General features: G+C 37.2%; 1 protein-coding gene and 1 pseudogene across 1 annotated transcript; both read right to left on the reverse strand.

Annotated features, from left to right (window-relative positions):
• Nucleotides 1-1,777: 1,777 nt before the first annotated feature.
• On the reverse strand, nucleotides 1,778-4,727 carry LOC113097314 (transmembrane protein 236-like; annotated as a pseudogene).
• Nucleotides 4,728-6,422: 1,695 nt separating this feature from the next.
• LOC113097312 (signal transducing adapter molecule 1-like) lies at nucleotides 6,423-15,749 on the reverse strand. Its single transcript, XM_026262550.1, has 14 exons — nucleotides 15,710-15,749; nucleotides 13,921-14,005; nucleotides 13,753-13,828; nucleotides 13,531-13,626; nucleotides 13,293-13,439; nucleotides 12,243-12,333; nucleotides 11,970-12,162; nucleotides 11,569-11,663; nucleotides 9,766-9,854; nucleotides 9,442-9,529; nucleotides 9,304-9,358; nucleotides 8,976-9,129; nucleotides 8,730-8,863; nucleotides 6,423-8,027 (listed from the first exon to the last, which is right to left on the reverse strand). The coding sequence occupies exons 1-14, from the start codon at nucleotides 15,747-15,749 to the stop codon at nucleotides 7,820-7,822; spliced, it is 1,551 nt and encodes a 516-aa protein (XP_026118335.1). The 3' UTR covers nucleotides 6,423-7,819.
• Between the last annotated feature and the right edge of the window lie 672 nt (nucleotides 15,750-16,421).

Raw genomic sequence — 16,421 nt, forward strand, 5'->3', positions numbered from 1 at the left:
TGGACATTCCTCCACAAACGGTGGAAGAATGTGATGCAGTCAGTCAGAGTGAGTGATTCACATCCTCCTGCTGTCTTCCCGATGCTCGAGACCAACAGGCTCGCAGTCCGTAGGCTCCCAGGTATGTGTGCGCGATTTATTTGTTCTTCTCTTTCCTCGTTGAGTTCCTCTCCTTATTTATTTACGCCAGCCTGCGCCCTCCCAGACATACCCCCAACACCACCCACCCCTCCCACCGCACCCCTTTTTTTTAAAGACAGACACAGGCTCAGAGTTTAAAATTGATACACGGTGTAAATGTCATTTTCCCTGCCTGACTTTCCCCTGCGTCAGCTTGTCCCCGCCCACCCAGCCAATCAGAATGCAGATGCGAGCCACGTCTGGGTTGCCTTGTCTCCAGTCCGCACAGGCAGAGGAGGCTAGAGTCCATCATCCTGCCGTCTCTCCTCCCTGCTTTCTGCTGTTCTCTCTACCTCCACTGTGGATTCAGGCTCTTTCTGTCTCTTTTTCCCCTCTGTGCAGCCAGGGATGCTCCTGGTTACCCGTGTTACACCCTTGTGTCCTTTCTGTTGCTGTGCTTCGCTGTTTCTCTCACTCCCTGTTGCTACACTGCATGCTAGAGCACTTAATGCAGGAGAAACACAGGCTGAATTCAAATGTCTCCTCCTTCCTCTCTTTGAATCTCAGCCCCTTTTCTTTATCAGTCAGTCCACTCCTCTTCTTTATGTATATACTGTATGTCTATATAGTGTCTGTCCTTGCTGTCTCCTCTTCCTCTCTTGTCTCGTGCTGAGGTGGCGAGCAAGAGGTCTTGCAATTTCATTTGCAGCTTCTGTTCACATGCTGACTGTCAAGTTTAAACGGAACAAATTAAAATTAAGCTCTATTCTGAAATCTGTGGGAGGCACGCTAAGGCGAACAATTCAGTCACACTCAGATATGGATTTTTAACGTCTCGTTTCGAGGGAATAAATCCCACCTCATTGGTTAGATGAGAATAATGCTGAGCTGAGAAAATAGGCTTGAAATAAGCATTCGAGACAGAGAAAGAAAGCTATCATATTCAGAGGTTTCTTCTTGAATACTTGCACTTAGGATCTTATATAACACAACATCTTGGCCATACACTTCAAATCAAGTAAAAACCTATTTGGCTAGATGTTAGGTAAGCTTACCTAACAATATAAAGTAAAAAATAACAAAAAAACTATTCTGCTATTTTACTGCAGAATGCTGTAAAAACTGTATGCAATTGTGTGTGTGTGTATATATATATATATATATATATATATATATATATATATATATATATATATATATATTATTAAACTGACCTATTAGATAACTGTGTGATCTGTATGAGTTCTGTTACATCTCACACTTGTAATGCTCTCAAGGTTACAAACACTTTACATGGTATCTGACAACAAGTATGACCATGTATAATGAAAAAACAAAAATGATAGATGGAATTATAGCGTGCAGCAGTATATGAGATGCAATGAAAGGGGATTTCTGAACATCATGGAAATTCAGAAGCTATATCTTATAATGTGCATTATAGTTGAATCGAAGTATTACTGTTAGTCTGTCCAACAGTCAGATTTTTTTATAAAAAGCAATCAGGTTTTACATTATGATAACATGTCCTGGTATAAGATCAGCTTGCATTACCTTAAGTCAGTATCAACTTTAGCTGCACTCACTCACATGCTGAAATGAAATCCAACAATAAACGTGTGCAACATCAAATGTTATTAATAAATTGCTGTATTTTACAAATTTGAAAACATGACATTGGCACAATGAATTAAAACGCACTGTGATGCATAGAAAAACAACAAAACAGAAAGCCTTAATACATGTAATAATATACTCAACATATGAACACAAACAGCATTTACACTACAAAAGTCTGGAATAATTAAGATTTTTATTTTATGTTTATGAAGAAAGTATTTTATTCTCAACAAGCCTGCATTTAGTTGATCAGAATGCCAAACAATTATCATATTAGAATGATTTCTCAAAAATCACGTGACACTAAAGACTAGAGTAATAGCTGCAGAATATTCAGGTTTACCATACAATTAATAAGTTACATTTCAAAATGTATAAAAATATAAAAACATTATTTTTAAGTTGTAATAATATGTCAATATTACTGTATTTCTGCTGAAATAAATGCAGCCTTAGTGAGCATAATATACTTTTTTTTTTTTTCAAAAAACATTTTTATACAAATATATTCTACAATAAATATGAATAGAATGACTAAACATTTAGATGTCTGAGTTTCGTTTTGGCCACCAGTAAAAAAAAAAAAAAAAAATCAAGAAATATGAAATTTATTAAAAAAAAAAAAAAAATCTTAACCCTAAATCGTAATTTACAATCTACAATACATGAGCTGTGAATCTGCATGGAATTTCATAATGCCCTCAGAACATGCTTGCTCTGTTCAGCAGTTTTAGTTTAGTCATAAAGACAAAGTACATGAAAGATACCGTGGTGAAAATGTTCTTTAGTATGTAGAGCACAGGGGTAACGTACCCGAAAACAGCCAATAGGCATATACGCACCACCAGGAAGGGCAAATCTTGGGTGAGGACACTTGATGAAGCAAGCAAAGGACTGCCTGGAGTTATAACAACACGCAGGATGGACAGATAAGCCAGTATGTAAATGGGAAACACCCATGCTGAGTAATAAACCGAATCAGTCCCGGCCACCCTCACCATTTCCACGGTGTCAAACCAAAACATGAAGGTGGCCACAAAGAGGTCATGCCGAGAGTCTCGAATCCAGACAAATTTAAACGGACCTGAGTAAGAATGAGAGGAGTAGAGATATGCTGTGCTGCTGGTACGAGAGGTGCCGCCTTCATCTGCATCCCTCCAACGTCCTGATAGTGTCCCATTCCTGACCGGCGACCTTGGAGACGCATCGACGTCCCGTCCGTTAGCCTGCAGCTGTCCGGACACGGATGTCACCTGCTCCATGTGAGTCAACACTGGGCCTGGCATCTCAAAATCCAACTCTGATCCACTTGCTTTTTTTAAAAAAGAGGATAAAAATAGAGCACAACTTAGATGGACAGATCATTTAATTGGACAAGTTTATCGGCGGTTATCTCTTACCCTGTCCCGTCAGGCGAAGAGGGCGAATTTTCTCCACTATGTCCACACAAATGAGGGAGAAACAAGACCAGAGAGACCGGGAGCTCAGTGAAGCGGTCACACTTAACACCAGCATCAACTTGAACCTGCACAACCATAAATAGACCAGAGGGTTGCAGAGAGAACAAAGAGTCATGAGCAAAAAGCTTTTTATCGTCCTCAAGAGAAAAATGAGGTGAAAGACTGAAAATGGAAGCAGTTTTGGATGCATCACCAAAAACTAACTACACGAAAACTGCTAAACTGGACCAATGTGAAGAGTCATATCTTCACCAGTCAAAAACCAAGAGAACCCTTTTCAAAACTGGTAATACATTGACAGTTGGCTGTAAAACAGATCTATTCACATTCCACAGTCTATAATACCCCATCTTTGGGTTAATAGAAAATCTGCTGGTCTACAGTGAGTTACTGAGTACCTCAGAGTGAATCTGTTTACGAAAGGTTTCTGATGTCTTGATGAGCCCTACGGTTTTTATTACAGTTTCTATTACGGACATCATTCTGAAAGTAAGATTACAAATGATCAGTATATGGTATATAAACATTCAAATGGATACATTTTCAAAATTCAATGATCCAAAAGAGTATGAAGTGCCATTAGGAACCTGTAAATAATGGTTCTTGGTAGTAATATAGATTTTAATAATCATGAAGTGCTCAGTCATATGGTAGATTCCTAGTGAGATGGAATAATGCATTACCTTTGAGCTGGCTATGATTATAGCAAAGCATGGTAAAGCGCTGAGGATCACGTATCCAAGTGTAACAGGTCTCCTGCATTAGAAATAAGAGCGTTTTCATTGATGAACATGATAAGCATCACAAACTAAGAAACATAGTTTAGAAATTATGAGCATAATTTCTTATAAAATGGGCTTATAATGCAACTTGAGTTTATAGTTGATCAATAAATTTCTAGACAATTTATTAGACATGCTTAAATTAATTTGAAAATATTTTAGTATTTTCTCACATAGTTCTTCTATAGTTGAATAGAGCGATTCACATTGAACCATTAAAGTCAAAGGAATGGTGTAGTAACCAGTCACAAGACATGCATTTCCACTAATATGAAAATTGAAACTAATGCTGATTTTAATTATGAATAATGAGAGTTCATGGATCATCTACCCTTATAAAACAGTGGCAGCATAGAAAACGGTTTAGTACTCACCAGTTGGTCACTTCTGAGAAGCGATTTGTCTTGAGGGTGAAGTACTTCAAAGGAACCCACACAAACAGGGTTACAGACGCCACATAGGCCACCGAGGCCGCCACCACCAGCCAGTAGGCAGTGACACTAGCCTTCACAATACGAATGACAGATGCAAAGCGCTCCATTACTACAAACACAGGAATACAGAGACATGCGAACTGCAGAAGCTCATAAAGGATGAGTTTGACAGTCTTTCCAGAGAGCATCTTGACACTATGAGTTTTCAGTAAATTCCTCTATGAGTGAGCCGTCACTGAATGCATCTCTCACAACTCTGAATGACTGAACGCTCTGGACTCTGTACACTGCTGCTGCTTACACTGCATTCTTACAGGTGCTCTTTTACTGCCACAGTAATGAAGCAGTCACGATTCTCTTTTTATGGAGTTACAGGAGCAAAAATGCCAGTAGCAAACTGAAACATAACAGTCATAATGACATGCACTGCAATGTCGCAACATCTTAGCACAAAACAGGAAAATGCTAATAATATTTTTTTTCTTGCCTTATAGTATTTTGGTGAGGCTTGCAAACTACAAACAGAAAAAAAAAATAAATAAATTGGTGTCTTTATTTTTTAGTAAGACTCTTTTAAAGAAAAAATACATTTACTAAATTAACAGTATTTTTTGTATGTGTGTGGGGCTGTTTGTTCTCAACAAATTGCAAGTACACTACCATTTAAAAGTTGGGAGTCAGTATAATTTTGATTTTTGAAATAAGTTTCTTATGGTCACCAAGGCTGAATTTATTTGATTAAAAACACATTAAAGCTGCAGTAGGTAACTTTTGTAAAAATATATTTTTTACATATTTGTTAAACCTGTCATTATGTCCTGACAGTAGAATATGAGACAGATAATCTGTGAAAAAATCAAGCTCCTCTGGCTCCTCCCAGTGGTCCTATTGCCATTTGCAGAAAATACGTCGCTCCCGGTAAGAAACAACCAATCACAGCTGCAGTCCGTAACTTTGTTTGTGTTCAAAATGTAGTAATGTCAAAAATGAATATAATAAGCGAGTACACCATGAATCCATTTTCCAAACCATGTTTTTAGCTTGTCCTGAAACACTAGGGTACACCTATAATAAGTGTTTATATTCACACTATTTTAGATTGCTTCAGGTGCACCGCGGCGGAGTAAACCAGTACTTTTGTGATTCTTCATAGACATAAACAGAGAGAAGTAGTTCCGGCTACAAAGTGTTCTTGTGCAAGACGTAAGCAGTTCTGTTTATTAACCACTAGAGCGTCAAAAGTTACCGTCTGCAGCTTTAAAACAGTAAAATTGCTAAGTCGAATAAATTATGAAATAGTTCTCTCTCTCTCTCTCTCTCTATACATAGTTTATAACAAAGCTGAATATTCAGCAGCTATGCTGTAGTCTTCAGTGTCACATCATCCCTCAAAAATCATTCTAATATGCTGATTTGATGCTCAAAAACATTTCTTACTATTATTAATGTTGAAAATAGATGTGCTGCTTAACTTCTTTGAGGTTTACTTTTTTCAAGACTGATAGTTCTTTTCGTTTCAATTATGGAAAAATAAACAGTTCAAAAGAACAGGATTTATTTATTTTTTATACATAAACTGTAATCTTTGATTACCGGTAATTTAATGCATCCCTGCTAATAAAAGTACTGATTTCTTATATATATATATATATATATATATATATATATATATATATATATATATATATATATATATATATATATAACATTCTGACCACAAACTTGAGTGGTAGCATATATAATTTTGAAGCTGATAAATTCTTCTTTCGAATAAAACTTTTGTTTTTACTCGTTGGATGTATTATTAAAACTTTATTATTTTGCTGTTATTATTAATAATAATCAGCAATTACCAAGTCTATTTTGTTTTGTTAAATATGCACACCTGCAGCATTCAGAATTTGTATGATTTTTTTTTGTTTATTAAAATTTTTACAGTGAAACTACTAACACACCTCCACCGGTCTACCAGAGCAAAGTGATGCATAAACATGAGACACAACATGTGCTGTACATTTGACCTAGTTTTATTGTGAATGCTAATAATTAAGATGATTAAAATAGTACATACAAACAACGGGGTACATAGAACTGATACACCAAAAACAGTCATTTTCCTGTGGATAAGGCTGACGTAAGGATTATCATCTTCATGTGCAAATGCTAAGGTGTTACATTAGAACTGGCCCATGGTCCCAATTTCCCAGAATGTTCTCTATGAAACATCAACAACTACTCTGATAACACTGGAGCGACACAGAGACAGAGATGTGGGGTAGTGCCTTGGTTTAGAGTAGGATATGCAAATGAACGGAGGAGTCTGCTCTCTTTTGTGTCAGTCTAAGCCCCTGGCCAAGGGATTAGTTCAATCATTCCACGTGCTACAGATCATTTACACATGATCATTCATTCCCAGGGGATACGGAGAGTTTGAAAAATTCCAAGCCAAGTATCTCTGTCGCTTATTTTGAAATGGCTATGGAAAAGGGTTCGAGTGCAGGGTCAATGGCATTCAGGTTCTTCTTCGAGGGTGGAGGAAACGTGTTTTAATGGACACATCTGAAATGAGGGTAATGAAAAGGGTCAATTAAAAGTGCATGGTGTGGAGCAGCATTACTCCTCAACTTCCCATGTGCCCTTTCTACAGAAGAAGCAGCTGCTTTGAACGTCACGCTCTAAAGACAGAAGTGAGCTCTCGTATATACACATCTGCACACAGGCAGAATATTACATCCTTCTATTAAAGTACTGTCAATTAAAACAGCAAAATGACAATCAAAATATAAATAAAATGCACTAAAAACATCTGATCTTCTTAATACTGAAAATTGAGCTTAGAGACATCGGGCTGATGGGTAACTGTCAAGACAATGGCAGTGTTTCGCTACATGGTTCTGGAGGAGAGGTGAGATGACTTGAGGGCCTGAACATGCTCCTTCTCTCTCACACACACACATACACACACACACAAACTCTCATAGAGATGAGAAATTAAAATGATGACGTAACCTCCCCTTCAGGACCTGTTGTGACAAACACTGGACTATTGAGACCTACATAGGTACGGAAACGTATGTACAACACAAGCATGCTGTGTGTTTTCTTGTAAGAAACGTCCAGTTAATTATTACTATAATGACGCTGCCAAATAAACCATATAACTTAGCATTCCTCATCACCTTCAACAAAATGTTCTTATAAAAGAGACCAAAGAAGTATGAGATGGATCAGAACCGCTCTGTGAGAACACCACCGGTTAGTAGTCAACAATCGGCACATCCTGTAGTGATCAGAATCAGTGTTTGTTTGTAGTGTCTTGGAGATATCTTTGTGTGAGCTGAAGGCTCCTTGTTTCTGAGTGTAAGTGTGTGTATGTATGTGTTTGTATGAGTCTCTAGGGGTCCTATAAGAGGGCTTTCTCAGGGTAAGGGGTCTGTTGGTTGTCTGCAGGGGCAGGGAGGCTCTGGGTGGAGGGCCCGGTGTAGCCGGGGGTCTGGCTCATGGCACATTGAGCACCGGCTGGGGTCTGGTAGGACTGGACGTCAGCTGGAGGCATGCTGCCAGGGGGCGGGCTGTAGACTGGAGGCTGGCCCATGTACATATGGACATCACTGAGACACAGATCAAATAATACATGCATTTATTTCAACATAATTATACAAATATAATAATAATTATCCCACCACCAGTAATACATTAATAATAACAATAAGTTGTTAAATAAAATTATAAAGCCTTATTTTTATTATTTTAATAATAATAATGATATTAAATATTTCATCTAATCATACAAACATTATTATTATTATTAATGCATACTGCTAATTTTTATTATTGTTAACTTAACTTGTTTATTATTAATAATATCAACAAAATATTAAATATTTTATCTAATTATACTAAAACATAAAAATTATGGCATCTATACATTATTATAACTTCGATCACTTATTTGATTTATTATTATTATTATCATCATCAATACTATCACTATCAATGAACAGATACAACTTCAATAGTGATCAATAATTTAAGTAACAAATTGCTTATAATAAATTATTATATTTTTATATTTTATTAATTCATAGATCTAGCTTTTTAAAATAAGAATAACTACTAATACTAATACTAATAAAATAAAATGCACTAAAAACATCTGATCTTCTTAACACTGAAAATTGAGCTTAGAGACATTGGGCTGATGGGTAACTACTACTAATATTAATAATAATACTGATAACAACAGAATCATGCAAACATTTTTAAATATACTACAATTATTTTATTTGTGTAATATAGTAAAGTGTGATTACGTGGGAGCCGGCTGCCCGGCCATTGGTGTTCCTGTTTGGTTCATTGCAGAGAGCTGCTCCATCGGGACATTGTATCCTGGAACTGCTGTGCTGCCCATTGCATACTGCCCTCCAGTGGGCTGGCCAGGATACACCTGAAAATAAAACAGAGACATATCCTAACATATCACTACCAAAACAATCAACAACAAACAGCCATAATAGCAGTTTATACCAATAGCAATTAACAGTTTGTCAGACTCTCACCTGTTGGGAAGCGTTTGGGGTCTGCTGCATGTAGTATTGCTGGCTCTGTAGTTTGGCATACATAGCATATACTGGGTCTTCATTCATTAGATTAGCATAGAGAGACAGCGCTTCCATGACCTTCACGTTCAGTTCAGACAGCTCCGAGTGTTTTCTGAAAACAAACACGGCAGATTTATTACACATGAGATCTATATGGCATGACGTGTGCATTTGTCTCATTGGATTTCATTCACTAAAAAGAATTGGAGGTTGGTTACTGGCATTGCTAGATTTATGGAAGGATGGATTTGCATTAAATTTGTTTTAGATAGGAATTTTTGAATACCTGTCAATGTCCTCCAACTTCTGGTCAATGAGAGGACCCATCTGGTTGCAAGCAGCTAATCGGGAGAAGAGGAACAACTATGAATCAATGACTTAATCTTTTCAACAGAATCAACATGTGAATCTGTTTTATACTCACCCTCCAACTGCAGGAGTTCACAGGTGTCTGACTGGTCATCTGTTGGATCTGCACTCTGGATCATCTGAAGCAGCTGGTCCATTTTCTCCTGCAGAACATTGCAAAGACATTACAGACTAGACTGCATGACACTTTCTTGAGAGCTGCTACATGTATGACTAATTCGAAACACAGTTCTCCACCGGGAGCATCTGACGTCTTCAAAGGGAAAGAGTGAAAAGTGGATCATTCATTTCACTATGCTATTTCATGTACTTTGTAGTTGTAAGGGTTGTGTATGAGAGGAATACAGTGCCAAATAGTGTGAGAAATATGTAGCCTCACCTCATCGATGTAGACAGGCTCTGGCTCCGGTTCAATCGTCTCTACCTGGACGTCTTCACTGAACTGCACTGTCTTCTTCTCGGTTTTCACTTAGGAAAGAAAAATATCAAAGATGATATAAGCCAAAAATCCAAGAAATATAATCCAGAAATCCAAAAGGATATTGTTTTGACAATGCACACTAGGCTCTGAAAGTCAGAGACCACGCTGAAAATATGGTAATTGAAAATAACTGAATCCTGTAAATGAACAAAAACTGACATTTGGAAGATTTTGGTTTTCAAAAAAAGGGTTTTGTGACATTAATCCTGTCAATTCCTAGGTACAGATCAAGATGCTCTTTGGATCATTCTCCAATCATGCTGGCATGACTGCTTGGCATGATAAAGCAAAAGACTGACATAAAATTTTAAATTGACCTCATGTGGAAAATCATAAGAATACACATAATTTATTAAAAATAAATAATAATAATAATAAAAATTCTCCAGTGGTCTATGATGTCTTTGGACTCCAATGTAGTCACAGTTTTTTATTTATGTACACTACTGTTCAAAAGTTTTTTTTTAATGATGGTTTCCAATGCTCAGTAAGGCCTGGTTCACACGGGACGATTTTAAAATTGTCGGCCGATTTTCCAAACCTGAGAGACCCCACACACGGCGATAAAAAAATCACGGGTCTAACAGTTTTGGTCGTTCAGTGTGTGGTGTGCAGCCACACGGCAAAATCAACACATCACACACGAACCGATTTGACTCCCGAGCATTCCCAGGTCAGACGGGAAATCTCGCAAAATCCCTCGAGATCAAACATGACTTCAGAGTAAACAATCATGGCGGACCAAGAGCATGCAGTCAGTGGCCATTGTGCTTTGTTTTTAACGGAAAAAAAAGACAACGCGAGCATGGACTATACTTGCTACATCATGATATGGAGGAAAGTTGTTGTTTATCTCATAGAAATGTTGTTACGTACTACACAGATTAATAACCGTGGAAATAAACGTTCATATATTCGTTTCCATGTACTCTGGTGGACTGCAGTTGTGGATGTAGTTATGCCCATCGACTTTATTTGTATTTGTTATATTTTATACGCAGGCTGTTTTGTTTTTGTTTCCCGGTATTTCCTCACCGCCTCGTCACCTCGCTTTCTGATTGTCTACACGCTACAGTCCACAGGCTGCGTGATTGTTTGTCCTCGGGGGACACCACACACGAGAAGAAATCGGGCCAAATAAATCCAACATGTTGGATATCCCCGATTTGAGACCGGAGTGGTCCTGATGTTCTTCCGAGCAGAGGAGAGCAGTCTTAACACACCACACACGGCAGGAATATTTGATCAGATTATTTTACGATAATCGGAGCATCCTAAGATTGTCGGAAGGGGTGAATCGGGGCTAAAATCGGCCTAATTATCCTGCCGTGTGAACCAGCCTTAAAGCTGCATTTATTTGATTAAAAAAAAAAAATACAACAAAAGCAGCAATATTGTGAATACTTATTCAAACTCAAAATATCTATTTTAATATATTTTTTAAAAATTGTTTATTTCTGTGATGGCAAAGCTGCATTTTTATCAGTCAATTTAGTGTCACATGATCTTTCAGAAATCAGTCAAATATGCTGATTTACTGCTCAACTTAATGTTTATTATAACCATGCTTGTAAAAAAATAATAATAATTTAAATGGATGGTAAAGTGAAAAGAGAAAAACTATTGTGCAACAGTCAGAAAGATGACTTTAAGGGGCTGCAGACCGACAGGTGGAAAAGAGTAGATGACAGCTTTACTTACTCATCTCAGGCTCTGCTGTCAGGTCTGCTGTCACAAAGTTTGACGGAAAGAGTCCAACACCCTGATACGTCTCACCCTTCCACCAATTAGGGTCACTGTGAGAGAAGAGATGCTAAAGCACCCTCCTGCTAACTGTCATTTAAAAAATAACTCTTTGGCTGTGTTTGGAATCATTCATTCAATCTCTACAGAGATCTGAAGGTCTACTAACCTCCTCACACAACTTCTGTTTCATAGTCATCATGTGTAGCTTAGCAACCAAACTGACCAAAGTGGAAACAAGCCTTCCAAACAGAACAAAAACGACCAATGTGTAGTGAATATCATACGAAGGGAATGATTTCAAACACAGCCTGTGAGAGAAATTCACTGTGACCATCAGTGAACAGAACCAGACTCACCTGTCATCCAGGATGGTGATGATCTCGCCGGATTTAAAGGTGAGCTCGTTGTCCTCGGCTGCCTCGAAGTCATAGATGGCCCTGACCTTTCTGCCTTCAGCCTTGTGAGATGTGAGGAGGCTGCTGGTGCTCGGGTAGAGGCCAGACAGAGAGACCTGGGGCTGCCGCTGGTCCTTCAGAGACAGTTCGATCGCTGAGAAAGGGACAGAGACAGAGATCTAGCTTTCTTCAAGATGAGTTATTGCAGACTTAGCTTCACATATTTGCACCCACCTTTAGCAATGTCTTCTTCTTCTTTCTTGTTGGTTGATGTTGCAGGGTCTTTAGCTACCAATGCAGGACTGGCTTTAGCTTGTTCTGCTGCCTGAACAAATAAAGTTAAACATCTCATTACTTAAACAATATCATACACATTTTTTCGCCTTATGAGAAGAGTCACATAACAGAAGGTAACATAACGGCTATTCAACACTCAATATAGTATACAGTCTGCATATAATGGAAAAAAAGGAAATGAAAAGCAAATTGAAAGAGAGAATTAAATAATAAAATGATAAGAATAACAGCCACATATTTATTATATATAAATTCAAATGTTTGGCATCAGTAAGATTTAAAAATAAATTGCAACAGAAGTCATATGTTTATTAAGCTTTTATATAAACAGTAAAACAGTAATATTATATCTTAAAATTACAGTTTTCTACTTGAACACTTTACTTTTAAAGGTCCAATTCTCGCTATTGAACAAACCATTAACTACGACCCTTACCTCATTAAACTTCTAATTTGCTGCTTATTAATAGTTAGTAAGGTAGCTGTTAAGTTTAGGTATTGGTGATTAGGGATGTAGAATATGGTCATGCAGAATATGTGCTTTTAATGTACTAATAAATAGTCAATATGTTAGTAATAGGCATGCTAATAAGCAACTAGTTCCTAGTGAGTATTGGTTCCTATACTAAAGTGTTACCATATTTTGTATTATTTTATGATGTAATTTAGTCATGTGATGTCAAAGCAACTTTAGCTTAAGATTTTTGTGAAAACCATGATATATTTTTAGGATTATTTTATTAGAACATTTATTTGATATCTTTATCATTTATTTGAAATATAAATATATTTTATAACATTATAAATGTCTTTACTCTTACTTTTGATCAATTTTATGCATCTTTGCTAGCTATATATATATATATATATATATTATGAAGCTGCACTCCTGACACACATTTAATCACTTAGAGATAACTACAGCATTTTACAGAATCCAGTGAACAGGCAGATCTGTGCAGTGGGGGTCTGGATCGGGCTGCTCACCTGAGAGCCCACGGCGGGGAAGATGACGCCCTGTTCTCTGAGGTTCTTGATCATGGCCGATATGAGGCTGAGCTGGGGGTCATTACGGAAATCCTCAGCCCATTCCACCATCAGAGCCTTCAGCTTCTCACACACTTTTGGGTGTCCCTTTAGAAGAAAAGACAAAACATCAGTCTTTAACTGCTGGACGAAACAATTAAAGCATGCAGTGTTTCTACAAACAAAATGAAAAACATACCTTATTTAGCACGTTGCTAACTTCACTAGCAAATTCCCTGGAGCAAACCTCTAAATGGAATATTTTTCCACAGTTTGACACACACGCACCCAGTAGCTATGGAGGAGAAAACACTCATTTGATTCTTGATAGCTCATTAATGGCTTCTGATGTTTGCATACTTGAGAATAAAGCATTATTTCTCCTCATCCAGTGGAAAGCATTAAGAAACATTTGCCTTACCGTCAATGCTTGCATGGCAACATGCGGATCCTTGTGATTAACTCTCCTCATTATAGATCGCAGGCATTCTTTAGGCCTTCAGAAGACAAGCAATAAGATTTAACCTTTTAATCACCCATTTATCTAAAAGACATTCACAAAAAAAATCCAGAATGCTCATTGGCTAACCCAGTGCGAGACTGTCCAATCTTGTCACAAATGTCCAAAATGAGGCCCCAGTCCTCAGCTGTGTTCAACTCACTTGTCGCTTTCTCTGCAAAAGAATAATGATAAATATTTCCTGTGATTTTTCCTGTGATTCAGCTGCATAACATTCATTTGCAAATTAATTAATGTGTATCTGTGAAAGGCCACAGGGTCTGTTACACCTAATTATAGAAACCAGAGTCAGAAATAACCAGTGCCTAAGAAAACAAATGCCAAAAAAAAAAAGAAAGAAAAGCCCCAGGTTATACAGGAATAATAACGGGTTATAGTTGGGATATATCTATAAAATGTTTGGTATGTTTTACTTTTTTTCATGTTTTTAAAGTCTCATTATCATCAAGGCTGAATTTGTGTATTTAAAAAAATAGGTTAAAAAAATTATAATAATAAAAACATCTCAATTTTGTGCTCAAGAAACATTTCTTATTATCAATAATGAAAATGCTGTTAATATTTAGTGGGAACTGTGATACAAAGTTTACAAAAATTATAATTTGAATTACAAATCATTTGTACAATTATATGCCACTATATATTTTATATGAAACTCTATTTACAGCAACTTTTATTATTTTACTTTTTAAATTTAAATGCAACTAAATCAACAACCATAATTGTTTAAATCCCCATGAAAATCAATTCCAGCCCAGGCAGCAAATATTTCCCACACACACACACACACACACAAAAGTTAATTTATGACAGAACCAATTCCGCTGTTTAGAGAAGGTTAACCAATGACCTGCATTTGTTGTGAGATTCTGTTTGTCAATCTAGCAAGCTGTCAAATAGAGGACAGAGGTCAGCCAAAACAAAAACACAATGGCCTGTTCTAGTACAGAAACACCCCTAAAATACATTTTATAATAAACAAAACCAGCTAGGAGATTAATTCTGCACAGACACTTCTTCTATGCCTTCAGACCAGCTCAAACAATGACAATCTGCAGCTACTGTACATCACCCCAGCAGTCACTGCCAAAATCTGACATTCCCCACATCTGCAAAGTAGGAACATTTTCAGATCAATTCATATGCTCAAAAATGTTTATACCGAACCAAATTTTCACGCACTTCCTAAAATGCATGCATTTATATTATAAACCGCGCACAGGCTGCTTTCCCCAGCAAAACTATTATCCGCAGGCTCATAATACTATAATGATACAGCCTAGACAACACAACACTGTAATCTTAATGAAAGCCTGTTATAAAGAACACAGTTGTGCAGTTGGAATAAAACCAGTCAACAAAACAAACGCGGCTAATAATATATCAAATGAGCAGCTGGGGACATTTGCAGCGTCACTGTGTGAACCGTTATCTCCGGTCGAGGATGAATTAAACCGTTAAGATTGAGTGAGGTGGCTCAAATCATCTGAAGTTGACTGCAAAGCGCCTGTATTTACTCAATAGTGCACTGCCAGTGCCACACAAATAGAGAAAATAAGCTTTTGATCGCTAGTCAGTCGCTGCTTCTTTAGCTACAAACTTGGCTAGCCATCAGGCTAATAACATGTTAAGCTCTCTAGCTGTGAAACTGTTGTCATTAATGCCTACGTTAAAAGTTTCGGGTTTAAACACTAATGGGAATTATTTAATCAATGGAATGCCTTTCCGAAATTCACATAAATAGTTGTAGTGATTTCGAAAAGATACAAAAAGCCGGTGGGTTGCTAAGAACAACAAAAGACAGAGATGAGCTCCGTTAGCTCGCCTGCTAACTGCTAACATGACATCTCAAACTTACCAACATCTTGATCAAAGGGATTTGAATTGAAGAGAGGCATGGCCGAGATATACACGCGACGAAATCTAAGCTCGATCCTCTTCTTGTTCTTCTCCCTGTCAGCACTTGGTAAGAAGTGAATTAATAAACATAATAAGATAGAAACTACACTTAGTGTTGCTGATGGGATCCTCTCCTCAGTCACTTACTCGCAGCTCGAAAGCGGTGCATTCTGGGTAACAGAGCTATTGCTGGTGTGTGCACATACCACACCGTTAAAACACATAAACAGCTGGGCATATCCAAATAAACATGAGCGGGATGTAAACGAGATGTTTGTTATTCGACACTGGAGTCTGTTAGTCGGATAGTGTAAATGATGACTTTGTGAAGGTTAGGGAAATACAGCTAATAAATCATATGACTTAATCACATGGTAGACCCTATCTGACTCAGCAGTCACAAGATGATGTGGACATTTTTATTTTATTTATTTGCTTTGTCTTATTGGACGCTTAGTTAAAATATGAAATTGTGTCTTTTATGATAGGGTAAGACCAGTTGTTAAGAGCTATATAAGAGGAAAAATTTAAATTACAAATGGGTTTTCTCTAGCAGTGGAAAAAATCTGAAATCTTTTAAAATAAATATTTTGACATTGTAACTAGTAAATAATAATCAATAAACAAATAAGTAAACTCAATAAAATCACACTGACCTACCTGACAAGGGA

The sequence above is a fragment of the Carassius auratus genome, unplaced genomic scaffold (genome assembly GCF_003368295.1).
Source record: "Carassius auratus strain Wakin unplaced genomic scaffold, ASM336829v1 scaf_tig00216183, whole genome shotgun sequence".
Lineage (NCBI taxonomy): Eukaryota > Metazoa > Chordata > Actinopteri > Cypriniformes > Cyprinidae > Carassius > Carassius auratus.